The 20,610-nt window shown below is 43.1% G+C and overlaps 1 protein-coding gene across 1 annotated transcript in view; it reads right to left on the minus strand.

The window, feature by feature from the left end:
* Window positions 1-17,832: 17,832 nt before the first annotated feature.
* The window catches only part of ccp110 (centriolar coiled-coil protein 110), a 28,540-nt gene continuing 25,762 nt past the window's right edge, over window positions 17,833-20,610 (minus strand). The window contains exons 12-14 of the mRNA XM_084328973.1: window positions 19,681-19,746; window positions 19,499-19,558; window positions 17,833-19,340 (exon numbers count right to left, since the gene is read on the minus strand). Of these exons, the coding sequence (XP_084185099.1) occupies window positions 19,265-19,340; window positions 19,499-19,558; window positions 19,681-19,746 (202 nt within the window). The 3' untranslated portion in view covers window positions 17,833-19,264. The remainder of the gene's footprint in view (window positions 19,341-19,498; window positions 19,559-19,680; window positions 19,747-20,610) is intronic.

Consider the following 20,610-nt stretch of genomic DNA (forward strand, 5'->3'; position numbering starts at 1 on the left):
CAGAGCAGTTTGTATCGAAAATGGTAAACAAACAGGCTGAAACTCACCCCAGTCTCCTCATAGCGTTGGGTGATGAGCGTGGAGCAAAAAGATCGCTATTATGGGATGTTGATCTAGGACTAGGTGAACCATTTCCGGGTTGTATATTACTAATACACGTCCAATCATGTTGTTTATTGAGTTATGGCAACGGATCGATATGCACGGTGTGTGGATGGAGTCCCGCGAGCGATAACGAGTGGCCGGACGTAATAGGGTACGGACCAGCCATTTCCGGCCACTTCCGGTTTTGGCAACTCGCCGATCGGCCACCAGGTGGCGGTATTGAAGCGTTGGAGAGTTGAGCGGAGATCTACAGCACCAGTCATGACTCCGTGGGTGAAATGTGAATACCATGACGAAAATTTGCAATATTGATCTCAATGACGCCTTATTCAGTCATTGGCAGATTACGCATGGCGGAGAATGACGTGTTAATCAGTCATTGGCGGGAGATCAGAATAGAGGTTTTTCTCCAGCATTATACCATACAGCTACGAAATATGGCAAATACAATTAAAATCCATATTTACCTGTCATCTAATCCTTGTATCAAGAGTTCAATTGATCAACTAGGGAATGAAAACACGTTTGTATTCCTTGGGGCTACCGATTTGTTTTTGTTTGGATTATGAATTGGGCCTTTAAAAAACCTAGACTGTAGCACAAGCCATCGATTCCAATTAAAATTTTAACTCAAGTTGAGTAAGAACGCATTTTCATTTGTAGAACCTAATCCGGTTGTTGCATCAGTTATCTCTCTCTCTCTCTCTCTCTCTCTCTCTCTCTCTCTCTCTCTCTCTCTCTCTCTCTCTCTCTTTCTTTCTCTCTCTCTCTCTCTCTCTCTCTCTCTCTCTCTCTCTCTCTCTCTCTCTGTCTCTGTCTCTCTCCGAAAGATGTCAGCCGCTGATTCCTAAATCACATTGATCCCCTGTCATTCTACTCCATTAACCTCCCAACGATGATACTTCTTCACAGAGGATCCTAGATCCATTAAACAGGGAGCCAGTACACCTGGCTAACATGTGCACTAATGAATCCAACCCCTGCATATTGGACAGATGCTCTCTCCTCTCCAATTAAGGCGACAGTATGCACACCATCACCACCACAAGCATCATCAACATAGCTTGTCTTGGTCAGGTGTGATTTACTTGCTGTTAGAATATTGTTGCACTACTACATCATCCTACACACACACACACACACACACACACACACACACACACACACACACACACACACACACACACACACACACACACACACACACACACACACACACACACACACACACACACACACACACACACACACACACACACACACACACACACACACACACACACACACACACACACACACACACACACACACACATGCACATACTACACACACGCACACACAAGAGATGAGGGGGGGTGTGGGTGTAATTTATACTCTAGGCATGTAGCAGATGCTGGTACAGAACATTGTACAGCACATGACACAGCAAGTATCCAGAATGAGTAGTAGTGAGAAGAAGTAGCCTGAGAAGAAGTGGCTGAAAATAAAAGTAGCCCACAAGAAAAAACCAAAAGTGCAAAAGACAAATAAGGAGTTTTATTTAGTTTTGATTCAAAGATAGATCCTATTCAGGATTCCAACAACATATTCCACTTGATGTTGAATAGCTAACATCAAGTGCAGTTAGAGGGGAGGTGAATAGGAAAGACGAAGAGAGAGATGAAGAGTTAGTTAGTAGCTGGGGGCGACAGTGGCTCAGTGGATGAGCAGGTTGGCACCTTGCATGGTTGCCATCGGTGTGTGAATGTGTGAGTGAATGGGGACTGGTAAAAATGCAGTCAATTAGTTACCAAAAATGTGGTCGGGTGGCGTAGCGGAGATTGCACTCGTCACCAATGCAAGAGGCTGCGGTCTCGACTCCCGGAGTCAGCATTGCCCTGCGGCTTGGGCCGGTCGTCATACTAACTCGTTTGGCTGAGTTAGGGGGAGGGAAGTCGTGGGTGGTAATCTGGCGTTGTGGACAGCGTTGTGGACAGCTGTAGCTGCATTTGAACAACGGCGTCCATCCCTGTTGCTAACTTAGCTAACGTTAACTTATCTAACGCTAGCTAACGTTAAAAGAAACCTCAACTAACGAACTAACCTAACTAACAACAAACTAACTAAATATAACTATATTACTATTACACTATATACAAGAACACGAGCAAAAACAAACATAAACACGCCTATTATATGGGTTGACAAATATTGTAATTATTGTGGTTGTCAATGTTGTGTTTGTTTTTGAAAAAGTTTAAATAAAAATGTTATCAAAAAAATAACACAGACTGATAAATAGAACAAGGCACGAGAATACGGACTGACTGGCAACCTCATCTTCTTCTTCTTATTATTGGGGTTTTACGGCGGTCGGCCACCATCTGATTGGGGCATTTACCGCCATCTTCTGGAATCCTTTATCTCCTACAATGTCCATTTCCCTTCCCCATCATGAAGTGCAGCTAACGCTGCTCCTCCCTGACTGAGCCCCCCTCTGTGAGACACTCCTCGCCTCCTATGGGCTGAATCTGGACTTCTTGGTTATTCACAATCCCCTTCTCTAATTCTCTAACCACTTCCCCCCATGTCAGACCATCCATGCCCAAGTGTTGAACTGCCACTCTAACAATCATCTTAATCCTCTCCGTTCTGCCCTTAACCAATTAATGCCGTAGCATTAACTACTCCTGCCACAAAGGCCACAATACTCAATTTCTCCTCCCACACCCTCTCTTTATCCTCCTCCTGTACTACCCTTTCTGCCAAATGCCCTTCTCTAAACCCCTGTACCTTATCTTGATTTCCCTGTCCTACCCTCTTAGCCGCCTCTGCATATGATATCCTACCTTCCCTTCTCACCTTTTGAACCACTACCTCTCTTTTCATCACCTCACAACCCCTATACTCTACACTATGCTCCTTTCCACAACTACACCACGTCGGCCCCACTCCCTCTCCACACTTCCCATAGTCATGTTCCCCGCTACATCTTGCACACCTCTGCTTCTTCTATAACACGTAATGGCTATATGCCCAAACTGGCACCTATAACATCTCAGTGGATTCTGAACAAACTCCCTAACCCTAAACACCATATACCCTACGAACACCTCATTAGGAACAACCTCACCTTCAAACTGAATCACTACTGTCTCCGTCTCTGTCTTATCTGCTCCTCTCATCATCCTTTCTGCACTTTTAACTTTCCCATTAAGTGTGTCACTCTTTAAATCTCCCACCAGCTGCTCTATGCTAACCTCTACCGGTATCCCAACTATCACCCCCTTACACCCACCCTCCCTCTTCTCCCCTACTCTTACTACTTTACATATACTAACTTCACCAATGCTCCTCATTGTCCTAGCTTTCTCCACCTGCTCTACACTTACACACCCTACAATCAGATTCCCATCTCCCAAAACCTTTGCAAACTTTACCTCACCTAATTGCTCGTGTATGAGTTTGGATCACTCCCGGCCCTCTCCCTCAAATCTAACCACTATATTAATCACTTCTGTAATATAATTTCCTCCACCCTCACCACCTGACCAACTCGAGCTACCTCCCCTACCCTTCTTCCTCTTAAGCCCCTTCCCCCCACTGTCCCTGCTCCTCTTCTCCACCTTACTCCACCCCTCTCCCCCGCTCTCACCCCCCGCACCACGCTCCATACTGTCATTATCCGACTCCTTTCCCCTGTCATGGCCGTTCCCATCCCTGTCGTCATCTCCCTCGCTCCCACTAGCCGCCTCAGCTCCCGACGTCGAGATAAGTCCAGCAGGGACCAGCAATCGCCTCGTTTCTGTTATAGCCGTCAAACTTGACCAGGCATTTTTCACCTTGGATCCAGGAAACATACCCCTTCTTGCCGTCCCCCGAAAATACAGCACGACAGCGGGAGCCCTGCACCCTCCAAGCACGTAACATCTAACGTTCCCCAAACAACACCAGCACTACCTTACTGTTCGACCTCAGCCCTGGCAACCTCATGACATCTGGGCCAGGTCTAAATAGGGTTGGTAATCAGCTGGTAGATGTCACTCAGCTGCTCCTCCGGATGACACACACCTGCACCCCATTCTGTAATCAGAGAGAGAGAGGAAGAGAGGGAGAGTAGCTAGGTTGGGATAGAGTGGGAGAACCAAGGGTTATAGAGGGTGGGGAGCCTGGAGGACTGGAGGGGCATGACATTATGCAGACGTTTCAGGAAGTTACATTACAGGGCTTTCACACTGGATGGTGAAATGTTGACACTGAAGATGTTTACGTAACACTTGTCTGTCTGTGGCATGTATTGTATGCAGTTTGCAACCAAAGTGCTCTTGGTTTAAAGGAACACGCCAACATTATGGGGAATGTGCATACTGTCTTCTCCAGAGTCAGACAGGAAGATATATACCAATTTCATCTCTGTGCGATAGAAAGCTATCTGGCTGCAAGCTAGCCTAGCTTAGCACAAATGAATGAACGCAGATACGGACCAGCTAGCCTAGCTGTTGGAGTTTTCTTTGTGAACATTATCAGGACACAGTATCACACACCATATCAGACTGTAGTGTAATTTCTAATTATTTGAGAAAGGTCAGTGTAATGTGTGTGCATGTATATCTGTGTGAGCTTGTGTGCTGTGAAGAATACTGTGTGTGTGTGTGTGTGTGTGTGTGTGTGTGTGTGTGTGTGTGTGTGTGTGTGTGTGTGTGTGTGTGTGTGTGTGTGTGTGTGTGTGTGTGTGTGTGTGTGTGTGTGTGTGTGTGTGTGTGTGTGTGTGTGTGTGTGTGTGTGTGTGTGTGTGTGTGTGTTGATGCGTGCATGCTCATAGTGTTTATGAATATGTGATGACATTTTATATTGATGATATACAGCAGTAGTTATAATGTTGTAGTTCTTTTATGCAATGTACTGTATACTGTGTCAATGTTATACTGTATACTGGAGGCCAACAGTAAAGGTGAGCCTCATGCAGGGGTGTAAAAAGTACCCAGAAATTATACTTGAAAGTATGGGTACCGTCTCAAAATCATACTCAAGTAAAAGTCAGAGTATCTGGCTAAAAACACACTTGAGTAAAAGTTAAAAAGTTTCTACTTTTAAATGTACTTATGCACTCAAAAGTAACTTTTTTTTCTGACTGTCTATTCTTCTGATAGCAGGTGTTTAATCAAAGATCCCAGCTTTCTAGTATTGCACAAGGACCAATCAGCATGGGTATGGGCGTGTTCATTTTCCATTGATGGGGATTTGATTGTTTGATTGTTTTTAAATAAAGTGCGGCCGCAGGATTAATAACGTTAACGTTAGTTCGGCCAGAGAAACAAATATACTCATTCAAATTGTTGGACCTGCGAGATTTGTACTTTGTACAAACACACACACACACACACACACACACACACACACACACACACACACACACACACACACACACACACACACACACACACACACACACACACACACACACACACACACACACACACACACACACACACTTACTCATACTTTCTTCTTACTCTCACATACTCCAACAAGGTCCTTACATTGATCTTGTTTTCCAACTTGCTATATATGTAATATAATTATGTTTATTATTACAGGACCTGTTTATTAATACAGGTGGAGGTTTCTTATAAGCCTTCTGGGCTTTTCTGCCTCTTCCTGAACTGTATATATTTTGTACTTTACAGTTGTCGTTATTGTGTTGTTGTTTTTATACTGTGCGAAAAAATAAACTAAACAAAACTAAACTAAACTAAAGTTATTAAAATATATATAAATTCTCATGTTAACATGTTCAGGCTGACGACACACAGGTCATCTTGTTTTCCTGGATTTTCCGCTGACCCCGACTTCACCCCGTCAACAGGAAGAACAGAATCCCCTGACCACTCAGCACAGTTACAAACACAGAGCGGGACTCTTGGGAAATGAAGTGAAATGAGGTAAACCGGTTTCAAATAGAGGAGCTGTTGTGTTGGAGTGACCAGTTGTTTGGTCACACCTGGGTGGCTGCGGCTGAGTCAGGGCCCTATCCCACTCAAGGCCCCGTCTGTCTGTCTGTCTGTCCGCTGGGACCCTGTCTTAAAGGGACTGTTGTTCGGCCAACAGAGGGTCTGGGCGCTCCCACAGCTGGGTTGGGTGTGGTTGTCACCGCAGGCCAGGGTCATGGAAAGGTCTGGTCAGCTGGGCTCGGGGTGGGAGCCAGGTGAGCAGGAACTCACGAGTCACCTGGGCTAGAAGGACAAGGGCTTATCTCAAAGTTGCATCTGTGCTTCACCGGTTGACCATGAGCCATTCATCACACAGTAGGTCTCTCATTCCTCTGGGACACATGTCTCTCTTCTCCTCCTACTTTCTTATTTATTATTATGAACAAAAATATACAGTGGCTCGGGAGGTAGAGCAGTCGTCTGGTAATTTGGAGGTTTTCGCTTCGATTCCTGCTCCTCCCGGGCAGCATGTCGAAGTGTCCTTGAGCAAGACACTTAACCCCTAACTGCTCCAGATGAGCAGGTTGGCACCTTGCATGGTTGCCTCCGTTGTCGGTGTGTGAATGTGTGAGTGAATGGGTCAAATGTGAGGAACAAATTGTAAAGCACTTTAGATAAAAGCGTTGACGTGATAACAGCTCTTTTTCAAGGGGGACCTGGCAGAATACAGAACTAATAATTTGTAATGCCATCAAATGGTGATCTCTAGGCAAAAGAGCACCGCTTGGTACTGTGCTTTGTTACCTTTTTGTTTTGGTCTGATGTGTTGGTTGGAGTTTAGTAACTTATTATACTGTGCATTTCTCCAGACCTCTCTTGGTAGAGAGCAGTAGCAACCCTTCCCCTATACCCACTCAAATCCAATCCACACATCAGACAAAAACAAAAACTGTAAACAAAGCGCAGTACTATGTGGTCATCTTTTGCATAGAGGTTGCTGTTTGACGACATTACAGATTCAGCCTTTAAAACAGACTTAATGGATAAAAACAAATGTAATATAAAACATCAAAAGACAATCACCTGTAATACTGGTACTGCATTATTGCAATCACTCACTGTAAGTAGGATCATCTCATCTGCATAAAATCAAATGTGAATGGAGTCATAGTATTACTATTATACTATCATAGTATTAAAAGATTAAGCTCTTCTATGTGCATATGGATCATCATCATCAACCTTTATTTATTCTCAAAAATACAATTGAGGTCACCCTCATTTTCAATGTCGTCGAGACTTTACAGACATTTCAATGGACACATTTCTACAATATAACAATAATAAATATTAATAACAATCTATATAGTACTCTTCACACATGGACCGCAGTCCAGAGTTCCCCACAGCAATTAGTATAACATTTGTCTTGTGGAATTAACAGAACATTATGCTTAGTTTTGAGAATAAAGGTATGCATTGATGTGTTAATTTCACTGGATGCATTCAACAAGGCATTATCTTTATTATAAACATTATCTGTGCATCTTCCCTTTTCTTCTCTCTCTCCCTCTTGTTCTCACTCTCTCTTTCTCTTTTTCCCTCTCTCTCTTTCCTTCTCTCTCACTTATTTATTGTAATTTTCCTTGTATACTATTGCTACTGTAATTTTTAATTTTTTTTTTGTATCCACTTTTTCTCCCATTTTCAATTTTTCTCCCATCCCAATTTCGTATCATCCAATTCTACCCTCCCCTATCTCGAACGCTGTTTCATGCCTCCAACAACCCGGCTGTAAAGTGGACGAAGCCATACATTGCACAAGTCCCCTCCGGTACTCGAGGTAGCAGCCGTCGCATCTTTTCACCTGCGCAGCGTGATCTTTCAGCATCAGGGGTCTGCGCTTTGGAGGGACGCCGCCCCCGTCGCTTCCTGATTCTACTGCGCAGGCGCACCAACCGACCTGTAGGAGTCGCTGTCCACAACGTCCGATCCCTACCCATCAGTTTTCCCACCCTCTAATACTGCCAATTGTATTAGTACGGACGACCAGCCAAACTGAAAACAATGTGGAGAGCTGGGCTCGAACCCAGCGTCTCCAGCATTGGTGGTGAGTGCCTTGCCCACTGCACCACCTAGCCGCCCATTGCTACTGTAATTTTAAATGTTATTTACTTGTATGCATGTACATAACCTTGTTTTTGTTGCATCCCCCCCCCCCCCCCCTTCCCTCAAAAGGCTTTTGCTTTTTGGTCAGGCTGCTTTTGTATCTAAGATATTACATTTTAATGCCAATATCGGCAGATAATATCGGACATCTCTATATAAAAGACAATAAAAGTAGTGCAATGTGTTACGTTCTGGTTCGCTGACTGCTGTCTGAGAACCACCCACCATTCTGACACCTGTCACTTGGCTCCTGTCACTTGTCTCTCCTGTCACTTAGTGTATGGGTCTCCTGATTGGCTGTCACGGGGGTGTGTGTGGTATGTCGGAATGTGGTCTCTATTTAACCCTTCTCTCTTTGTTTGCTCTTCGTCAGGTCTTCATAATAACGTTCGGAGATAACGTGGGCGGTTCCAGTTTCTGGACCCCATTAAGCTTCATATAATTCCCTCGATCTATCTTGCCACTCTGCGAATGTATCCTAGTATTACTCTTTGTGTTCTTTACTATTAAACTGAACCTACTTAAGAGTACACCCTCTCCGTCTCCTTGATTGCATACCACAACTGGAACTCACCTACCTCCATCCTGACAGAAGACCTGACCTTCATCAGAGTTCCATGGATGCAATCTTGGAGATGCTCCAGGCACAAAAGAGTGCGCTGGAGCGAACGGACGGACATCAACAACTCGTCGGCGCCGAGCTGGTTCGGCTGGGCGGGTTCACCATCACGTCGCAGGAGACAGCGCATTCGGCGTTGCTCACGGCCCAGAGGGCGCAAGTCGAGGTGGCAGGAGTGAGGACAACGGTGGCAGAGGCGGTGTTGGGAGAAGCGGCGATTGCCGGCGAAGATGGTCAGGCAGCTTTTGGTCACCAGGAGCGGGCCCAGGAGCCACCGGCCCGCTACGCGGGATCACTGGAAGGATGTAGAGAATTCATCACCCAGTGTTCACTCGTGTTCCAGCTGCAGCCACGTTCATTCCCCTCTTCCAGATCCCAGGTCGCATATATCATCACCCTTCTCACCGGTCGAGCACTCTCCTGGGCTACGGCCGAATGGGAAAGTGGGTCAGTAATCTGCAACAGTGTGGACGCCTTTACCGGGGAGTTGAGAAGAGTCTTCGACACTTCCCGAGTACTCTCGATCTTCGAGGCCGGTGGGCAGCTTCTCGCCTGCCGGCAGGGCCTCCGCACTGTCTCAGATTACGCCATTGATTTCCGGATCGTGGCCCGGGAGGCAGCTTGGCCGGAGATTCCCTGTGTTGTCTTGTTTGTCCAGGGGCTCTCCGTACGGATGAGGGACGAGCTCTCCGTACGTGAGATCCCGGAGCAGCTGGAAGTGCTCATCAACATGGCCATTCATATGGACAACCGACATCGGGAGAGAGAACGGGAGCGTGAAACTACTACTCAGGTACGTGTCCCATCTCCTCCCGGTGTTGACAGCTTCCTGCGCTACACGGGTGATCCACTGGATGATGAATCCATGCAGCTTGGGGCGTTGTCACTCTCGGACGAGGAGCGGCGGCGCTTCATTGACGAGAGACGCTGCTTCCGGTGCGGCCGCACCGGTCATCGGTTCGGCAGCTGTCGGGACCAGGCCGGCTCAACTCGGCGCCAGTCGGGAAAGGGAGGAGCCCCGCTAGGCCCTGAGAAGGCGCTAGCAGGTGGGCTCACCTCAGCACTACCTACTGACACACATACTTTTTTGGAGGTGGCGGTTAACTGTGGGGGTAGCATTAGGGGAACCAAGGCTCTCATTGACTCAGGGGCGGCGGGCAATTTTATACATTTGGGGTTGGTGAGGGAGTGGGGGATCCCGGTCGAGGGGTTGGGGGTTCCCATCCCCATTTACGCCCTGGACGGTCAGCCCCTGGGCAGTGGGAGCGTCACTCAACGCACTGTTCCTGTTCACATCCGGGTGGCGGGGGGTGGGTGCAATTGTTTGTTATTGTCTCCCCCTATTCTGTTGTGGTGTTGGGTCATCCCTGGTTGGCTTCTTGCAAACGTAATATTAACTGGGGCACGGGCGAACTCTCAACAGAGGACTTCGGCGAGGGTTTGCCCATTCCCCCCCCCCCCTCTTCTCTTTTGCCTCCTCCTTCTCTCTCCAGGATGGTGGGGAGCGTCGCAGATTCTTTCATACCCTCTAATCCCGATTTGATAGGGGTTCCTAAAATCTATTGGGACCGTGCAGACGTTTTTAGCAAAACGCGTGCTAAAGCACTACCGCCTCATAGATCATACGACTGTCCCATTAATCTCCTACCCGGTACCTCCCCGCCCCGTGGGCGTATGTTCTCTCTCTCACAGCAGCAATGTAAACGTGCAGACTTAAGAATAGGCATAAAATAAGTACAATAGTACAATGTCGCTCGAAGGCATGTGAACCCCCCGGAACAGTCAGTCCCCCAAACAACCCCACACATTAATCCCTACCAGATCCCCATCCAAGACACCCCCCCCCTCCCCCGATAAAGCACGCCATGACCGAAGGAAAACACAAACAGCCCACGCGCCACTCACACCGCCATGCACGACGATGGGAATGCCACCCCATCTCCCCCGGCCCCGGTGCCCCCGCCACCACGAGGAAAACCAGTGAATCCCACGCCCCCACCCCCAAACTCCACAGAGGAATGACAGGCCACGTGCCCCAGCACCCACAGCCACGCCAAAGGAGACACGACTCCACACACTGAAGCAGACAGACACAAAAGCGGCCAAATGAGAAGACGTGCAGGATCGGGACGCCCCCCGAGATGACACCGGGACCCCCGGGACACCCCGGAACACAGCAGAAGACACAGCGAGCCCCCCACGCAAGGAACCCCAAAACCAGCCAGCGCACCGAGGGAGCCCAACGACCAAGCTGATGCTATATTATTAACTTTATTGAGGTATGGCTGGAATGGACTTCAAAAATCTCTTAAACTCCAGGCTTTTATTACTTTGCACAGTTTTAAAACACTAATTACTGACCTTTTAATGACCGATATGGGAGTGTGCAAATGCTTCTCAGGTTAATTAATAAATTCTCTAGCATGCAACATGTGGGCCCTCTTGAGGACGATTTGCCCCCCGGCACTTTGGCGACCTCTAGCGGCTCGGGTGTGCATATTCTTTAATACAATATATAAATCGAATTAAAGCCCTATTTGTTGCCTGTCGATAGCCTTTTCAGGTGACAGAATCCAGCGGTTCTCGAGTTACATGCCGATATGTGAAGTCATAAGCCAAAACAGGAAGAGAATTCTCCGTCGAATGCATTGAAGTCTATATGAGGAAATCGTTTTCTGAGTTCTCTCACCTTTTACCAAAACCGCTTCTAATTCTCTTTATGAAGTTTGGACATGTCCATGTACTACACAAGACTTCAGGCTATGGACCCAGTGTGTCTTTTCAGCCATACCAATTTTCTTGGAAATACTACTTCTGGACTACTAACTAACTACTACAGAAAAATGTGAGTAACAAGTTTTTCTACAACTCAAGTTCAGACCTATGTTACTCTATTTCATTAGCACTAAAAGTGAATATTCTTTATTGTATCAGAAACTTCAGAATGTCATCTGAGACCAGGCTCATTTTGGTTTGCAAATAAAGTATGCAGTAATGCAGTCCTCAAAAACTAAAACTAAAATGACCACTGGCATTTGCTCGCCCGGGCTACTGCTTGCTCTTTTTATCTTTATCTTTTTGTCCTTTGTCTATGTTAATTTACTGTCCATGGTTGTTTGTTGTTGTTTTATGTCCAAAAAAAAAGCCCATAAAGCTGGCATGTTGATGATGAATGATGAGTTTGGTTTCATTAATGCATCTGCAAAAGGCTATTGACTGTACATAGAGAGGTGGTTAAAATCTAAATCAGAAACACTTCACTTGCCAAATTAATATAATCAATGACAATGGGACCCCGCATACAGTGCACAGGGAAAGCATCACAACAGACAGACCAAATCACTCTCCATATGTCTAGTGCTATATGCATCAGCATTAGCAGTATGGCATACGATTGATTGATTGATTGATTGATTGATTGATTGATTGATTGATTGATTGATTGATTGATTGATTGAAAACTTTATTAACAGATTGCAGAATGGGCACAGTACAGTACAGCTCAATACACACAATTGTTAAGGGGATGCAGACCAGAGAAAGACTTTCGTCTTGTTTACATCAGGGTCCCCCATTTTCAATTCATCATAGTGACGATGGTGTTGCAGTTATGAAGGGAAATTACATACATGTTCAGATGCAGTGCATGAAACCAGTGTAGAATAAGTAGCATGAGATGAGCAGAGTCCAGACCTACGAGCTGGCATAGAGGTGATGACTGCTGAACCTTCTGCTATAAACAGGAAAGAGCCTGGTGGCACTGATACAGCTCTGCGGCCCTGGCATCTAGACTGCTTCCTGTGTGGACCCTCCATCTAGACTGCTTCCTGTGTGGACCCTCCATCTAGACTGCTTCCTGTGTGGACCCTCCATCTAGACTGCTTCCTGTGTGGACCCTCCATCTAGACTGCTTCCTGTGTGGACCCTCCATCTAGACTGCTTCCTGTGTGGACCCTCCATACCTGCTCTAGTGACAAGTCACAGACACTCACCGTTGTGCACTTGTGAATTACAACTGGCCTATGTTGATGTTATTTTGGGGGCTGCCTGTTTTATGTCTGTTCTTGAGTGGGAGAAACTGTAAGCAGCAGCGAACAGTCACCAAGCCATCACAAGGAAATGCAAGGAGGGAAATGCATCATTTTATAAATGTACTGTACACACTCACATGTCTGATGAGCGGCTGATGAATACTGTCTCACCTGATGTCTATGTCAGAGGAGAAAAGTTGACAGTCGTGTCCGAATATAGATACCTCGGGATAAAAATGGACTCCAATCTTACATTTAAAAAACAAATCAAATCGGTAGTAAACAACGCAAAGTTTCACTTATCAAACTTCCGTCACATCAGAAACTCAACCAGTGGCGTCCTTTCAGTAAAAGGCAAGGTATGGCGAGGAGAAGGGGGGGGTGAAGGGGGTGTTTCCCCCCCTTGGTGGATTTTTTTGTCAAATCAGTTGTGCAATAGTCACTTTTGGTGAGTTGTTTCTATACAATTCAGTTATATGACATTTAGGTATGACACAGGACTACACAAGCATTTTTAGTATAGAAATGTGTCAACAGACTAAAGCAGGGAACCACAATATTTTGCATACGAATTATGCAGAATGTAATATCATAACTGTCTTATTACTTTTCTTGCAATTGAGCCAATTTTCCTTAGGTACGGTTTTGAGGTGTGTGTTCAACAGAATGTAGTATCAAAAACACATTCACAAAAAGTATGGGTTACTGAATGCTGAACTGCACTATTATAATCACTAAGCCAGACCTTACCTGTGTCCCTGTATCACTTGTCTCTGCTGCCCTTTGATAAAAAAAACTTCCCTATGTCCATTTTCCTTTTTTTTTGGGCATATTTCAGTTAGTCACAGTAAAAGTCACCTAGTAAAAGTGAGATAATTGACAATATCAAAACATGCTAGGGCTGTACCGAATAGTTCGAAGCTTCGTTCATAATGTTGACATTCAAATTCTAAATCAACATAGAAAATTGTAAAAAAAAAAAAAAAAATCTTTCTTTTTTTACATTTTTATTTGCCAAGGTATGGCGAGTGCCATACCTTGCCATACCAAATGGACGCCCCTGAACTCAACAAAAGCAGCAGCACTGTATTTGAATGCTATTATTATGTCACATGTAACATACTGTCTGACTAGCTGAACACAAGCCTCCTGTACAACACTACGATCTGTACAGGTAGTTTACCATCAGGCTGTGAAAGTACTAGACAGGAAAACAAACAGCCACCACCATTGTCATAGCATAACAAACCAGAACCCACTGAGCTGGGACAATCTCATTAAATACGGCTCAGGGTGTATCAAAGATACATTTAATTTAAATCTAACTTAAAATCATGGTTGAGAGATGGTCAAGTGTGCGACCATTTTAACTGAGAGGTTGTGATGTATTGTAATGTAATGTATTTATTTTTATGTATTTTAGTGTATTGTAACCTACTGATTCCTATACTGTGTTTTAATTATTGTACTGTCTTAATTATTGTATTATCATGTCACCTGCCCCAGAGACTACAGTTGAAAATTAGCCAACCTGGCTAAACTGGCATATTTACAGTAAAATGCTCCTTAATATGCACTGTCTCTGTATTTTAAACCAATAAATACAAATACAAAATACACACATGATAGCCCTATGTATTAATTCACACACAAAAAAGCGCACGCACGCACTCACACACGTCACACACACACTTGAGTCTTGTCTCTCCAACATCCTTTGCATTCTGTAATGTTCTGTTGGGTGGCCTTCAGGCGGTGAACTACCTGCTCTGTAAAACATAGAGCTTTGCTGCCCTCTAGTGGTGCGTCGGTTGCAGAACCTAGTCACTAAGAAGGCATTTGAAGATTGGAGGCTTCTGAGGGAGATTAATAAATTGAGGTAGCACACAAGTGAGGGTACTATGACCCATATTGTTCATTATGGAATATGTTTCCTCCTATTCGAACAGAATTCAATGAATAGATCTTCATTAAGATAAGCTATGATGAGATAAACCTTCATTCATGCCAAGAATCAAGAATCAAGAGGTTTATTTGTCACATACATACCAGGCATACAGTGAAATGTGGGTGGTCATGCCCGCATTGATTGTGCAAAATACAATAATAAAATAGAATAAAATAGGCATAGAAAAAATTAAATAGATAAAACACAAGATCTGCATAAAAAAAATACATGCTAGGTTCCTGAGAAACTGGTTCTTATAATACACTACTATGCAATATACAATTTACAATGTTAACTCTTAATATATCTAAACTATACAGTACCTCCTTCCCGTGGGAAAATCAGATGTCATAGCAGCAACAGCAATGGCAGTGAAGAGGGAAGGAGAGGAGGTACAGGAATAGGCAGGGCCGGACTGGGGAAATAATTCATACCGGGAGATATAGCGCGAAATATAGCCCCAGTCAGGCCACTTTTTAAGCGGGGGTCTGGGGGTCCCCCACCAGGATTTTTTTTGTTACAAAGACTTAATTTCCTGCATTCTGGTGAATTTTAGTGCATGTGAATCACAAACTAATGAGCCAACAATTGCTTAGTACAATGTACTGGTCTGTTATGAAACTCAAATAAAACTGTTGTGGCACTAGCAATGCTATATCTCTCCACCTTCAAAAAGAAAAAAGCAAGAGCACAACATATTTTTCTATTTACTATTATAATACAGTTAACCACTCTCTCCACCTATTCAAACAGAGCAAGAGCACAATACCATATTCACTTTACTGATGCACTACCCATCAACAGTTAAAATAGCCCTTTACACAAACATTAAATAACAGACCTTTCATTACAATACTATAATAACAGTAGCCACTGCCAGAATAGTGACACATGTATCGTGTGTGGTGAGCACATGCATGCATGCACAACGAAGACAGAAGATTGCGTTGTCTCAATCATTTAAACTATAAAATGAGCTCAAAGTATGAGCTCACTGACTGAAATTTCCAACAAAAAGCATCAATTGTCAAATAATATTGATCACATTAACTAGATTATAGATGTTTTGAGGAAATTAGAAAGGGAACAACAATTTAACCCTTGTGTCTGATCAGATTCTTATTTATTTGATAACTTTGCAGTGATTATGTTTGTAGCCAATATATGTGGCAAAGGTGTGTAATCTTTGAATTATCTTGGATTTTTTTTGACTTTCTCTTTCATAAATTGTTTATTCAACTTCAGCCCCGATCATAACCACCACATATTGTTTTTTGTAATGTCAGATTTAACAACTCCTTTCAGAAAAGTGGGAGTATTTCATTTTAATCTGAAGTTGAATAAAATATTTATGGAAAAGAAAGTGGGAAATTATTTCAACATACCGGTATAATCTTTTTATGGCGTTTTTCAATTTAGTCCCCTAATATGGTAAGAGTATAACACTTTAGTTTTCAGACACAAGGGTTAAATTATTTATTTGTTTCTTGGCAGATTTAACATTGGGCTTTTGCATGGTAACGCTAGCTAACATCCACATGTTTCTTTTTATCACTGACTAACCTGCTGGTTCCTTGACCTTGGTGCAAGAAAACATTTGATAAATGTTGCCGGATTTAGCAGCATCTCCTGTAAGGTCCTTTCTTTTTCTTTGTTTTATCCCTCTCTCCTCCACCCTCTCTTTCTTCCACTGTCCATCTTGACATCAATGTTAAACCAATAGTGCCTTTAACAGCTGCATTTATCAGGATACAGTAACATTATCATATAAAAATCATAAATACTTGTATAAATTAAAATAAATAAATAAATAATGTTATAAACAAATGTGCACAGGTAATCAATAACTGAATGAAAAATAAATTGCACTGAACAGAAGTATAATTTCAGTAGCAGCATCTTCTTAGAACAACAACAAAAAGTAACTATGCAGCATGTCACCAAATAAGCAGCAACATTACGAGTAAACAACAGTAATAAAATGCATTCTTCAGTCTTTCTCATCTCTATTCAGTCTCAGTTCAGCTCTCTTGTCTTCCTCAGTCTCAATTTATATTTTTGGGTGCAATTGTTCCTTTAAGCCAGGTATACCTACATTGCTACATATCTTTCACCAGGCCATACCCATATAATCTAAGCATGTCTTCAATCCCATGTCAATGATGATTGGATTTTTTTTATTATAAATTTGTGAAAAATTAGGCAAGAACACATGATGCTCAGCTTGATTAGAATCTAGTGTTTCTTAAGTAGCTGTTCGCATGTGTCCCAGCTACAATACATGCAGCTAGCTGCTTCTTCTTCACCAAAGGGGTTGGAGTAGCGTTAGTAGACACGCTCATGGGCGATGCATAGCTTGGAGGTGAAATGCAGCCTATTCCACAACATTAATTACTCGGTTATTTAAAAAAATGAAAAAAAAAAATATGATCTATTAACAATTTATTTAGGTAACATAAATAATACCTAATTTGTACATTGGGGGGGGGGGGGGGGGGGGGAGGGGGGGGGGGGGGGAAGTATATATATAATATATTATATATATATATATATATATATATATATATTATATATATATATATATATTATATATATATATTATAATAATATATATATATTTTTTTTAGACATACCGCCACAGGTGTTGTTGACTATGGGGGGCCCGGACTCTATCTATGGGGGGCCAATTGCCCCCCCCATAACTCGAACCCTGACCCTAGTTATATGAGTTCTAGCAAGCGTTCTGCTTTGCGCCCTGAGGACCCCTGACTGTCTTTCGAATGAAGTTCAGACTCGGGAGGAAGAGCACAGCACGCCGCCCGGTTATATGCGTGACCGGGAGTGGGCATGTGAAATACTTTCAATATATACAATATGTATAAACGAGCTTTCCAATATGGCGAAGCAGAACGCTTGCTAGAACTCATATAACTAGGGTTATACTGTAGGATAACCTCCGTTCTGAATGTATTCTATTACAAGAGAACTCCATGAAGATCTTAAGATTCTTTATAATAATAATTAAAAAAATCTTTGTCCAAGCACATTTGTATTCAGCAAACAGATGACAACACAGTGATGCCAGTAAATTACAAGAGCATCAAGGCTACTGTACGGTTATAATATAGCAGAAGGCAAAACATGTGGTGGTGAATGAATAAATATGTACATAATACTCCATAATTCTGTATTGAGTCCAGGCTTTAACTATGTCAAAAAGGGCAGTTGAACATGTAAATAATCTATAATTGATTCAGTAGCTAATTCAAATAATGTTCAGCATGCATTCAAGATGGTCTTAATTAATCATTCACATTTTTACTGCCAAAGAGAAATATTTCACATTATAATAATAATAATAATACATTTTATTTATAAAGCGCTTTTAAGGAACCCAAAGACGCTGACATCACGTTATCATCAAATTTAGCAGCTACATTGCTGTTAGAAAATGTCTCCAAAGCATTCAGCTGTGAGCAGCAATACATCTGTCTATTTTATTTGGCATTTATTTAAGCCAAAACACAAATCATATTGAAATGTTAAGTTAGTTGATGTAGTACCGTATATTTGTATGTCATAAATGTCTTAATGAATTGAAAATGGAGGACCCTTATGTAAACAAGACGAAAGTATTTTTCTGGTCTTCATCCTCTTAGCAGTTGTTAGTATTGAGCTGTACTGTATTGTACCCATTCTGCTATCTGTTAATAAAGTTTTCAATCAATGATAAAAGTTCAGCACCATTAATAGAGGACAGGGTACACAAAAGTACTAAATGTATGTATCACCCTTCAATGTTACACTTGAACCTAATGAATTATGTTCATATCACAAGTGTTAGATATTTAATTATGTATAGATGTGAACCAAATAAATTATATTCATATTATACAAATGTATTATGTATACACTTGAGCCTTTCATATTTTCATGGCAACTATGTGGGTGTGACTGTTACTGTGACCCTGGTATTTCGTAAAGGCAAACACAAAAAGGCAAGCGTGTTAGATTACCAGACAGAATGTAAGGCAGGTTCATTTCTCTTAGGCACAGATGAAAAGTATTCAACGTATTTCAATTCATCACTTACCGTCTCCTAGCGTACACAGAACCACGTCATGTTTGATTTTGTAATTTTCTTTACAACCTCACAATTCTATTCACTACTGTACCAATCCCACACATGGCAAATACCCATCCACCCATGGCGAAAGTCTTTTGGATAAGGAAGAGCCAGTGAACAACACTGCAATTTAAATCCCAACAAGGTGGTAGTAATAAATGGTCATGGCAACCAACAATCCATAAGTTATTGTATATACTGTATGTGAATGCATACAATTATTAAAACTTCAGAAAACAGCTCAGACACCTTCAGTTTCTTTTTTTTAGCAGGGTTGGTAGGAGTTGTGGTGGTGGAACATTTGTGTTAGAGGGGTTAAAGTTCAGAGGCCAGGGATGGTACAGTAGGAGCCTATTGTTAGCCCAGAGAATGCTGCTTCTTCAGGCTGTCTGAGCGCCTCACTCTCTCCTCTGGAGTCTTTCTGTACCAGCTCCTGATGGGGAAACACAGTTAGAGGTTTGAGTGTAAGAGATGCACACTCGGATACTGCCTGAGATTGCCTTGATGGTTTCATATACAATGTGGGAAAAGATGTTGCACCTAGAAATTGGAATCAACCATGGAGGAGAAAGGAGAGACTGTACTACTCACCCCTGGCGGTTTTGCTGGCCTGGGATAGGAGCATTTTGGCCTTGGCTTGGCTTCAGGATCCTGGGAGAGGAGAGAGGGCATGTGGAGAACTGATATTCAGATGAACAAACACAGAGACGGATAGCACACTGCTTCCATTTCACAATTCTCAGAGTGACAGAAGTGCCATCCCTCCTTGGTACCTGTTGGTGGTGGGGCTCTTTGGCTTCTGATGCATCTTCCTGGCCTGGCCTGGAGACTCACCAACCCTGGAGTAGCGGGGTTGGTGCTCATGATTAGAATATTGGTGCTTCAGTGGTGCCATACAGACAGGTTTCTTGTTTACCAATTAACATAGGCACAGCAAGGGGGCAATTGACAGTGTTGATAAGTCACAGCTAATGAAGGATTGAGCTTTAGTTTGTAAATCGTGTTAATACATGTATAATGTTGCATTCTGCCCCCTGGCTGTGATGTTACAGATAAACCCATCTATAATATCAAATAAATAATATGATGGCAAACATTCAAAGGTAGGTCCCATATATCTTACTTAACACATTCGGGGCCATTGGGATCCGTCTAATCCCACTCTATACGGCCAGCATATCAAAACAAACTTTCATTGTGCGTGAGGCTGTTTGTAGAGCTAAATCTATACTTTATATTATTGCTATCTGTCCATTCTCATTGTCAATTGACACTATAAACCGTCCCTTCAATATGCCTTAAATTAAAAAGAAATTCATCAATACGTTCCCATTTTATAGCGTTGTGAATATGAACGTTATAGCAGAATGTTCTGGGGTATTTCCTGGAACGCGAGATATAGGGTGCTAAGCTAATAACGTTAAATCGAATGGCGTTTCGGCTATAGATAAGCTAGAGCTAAAACTCAAAATGCATATTGTCGGTATCATGGTCCACCATGAATGCATGAAAGGGGGGGGCGGGGGACGTCGTTTCTGATTATTGATTACCAATAACGTCATTAGCCTCAGTAGCCTTATTCGCTGATCGGCTGGTTGGGTATGATAACAAGGCCTGATCAGCATGTAATTTACGTGAGAAAGCTCTTACCTGTGGCCGGTTGGACTGCAAAAAGGATTTCCCAGTTATCGATCGGCATCTGG

Source organism: Notolepis coatsorum, assembly GCF_963971535.1.
Source record: "Notolepis coatsorum genome assembly, chromosome: 14".
NCBI lineage: Eukaryota > Metazoa > Chordata > Actinopteri > Aulopiformes > Paralepididae > Notolepis > Notolepis coatsorum.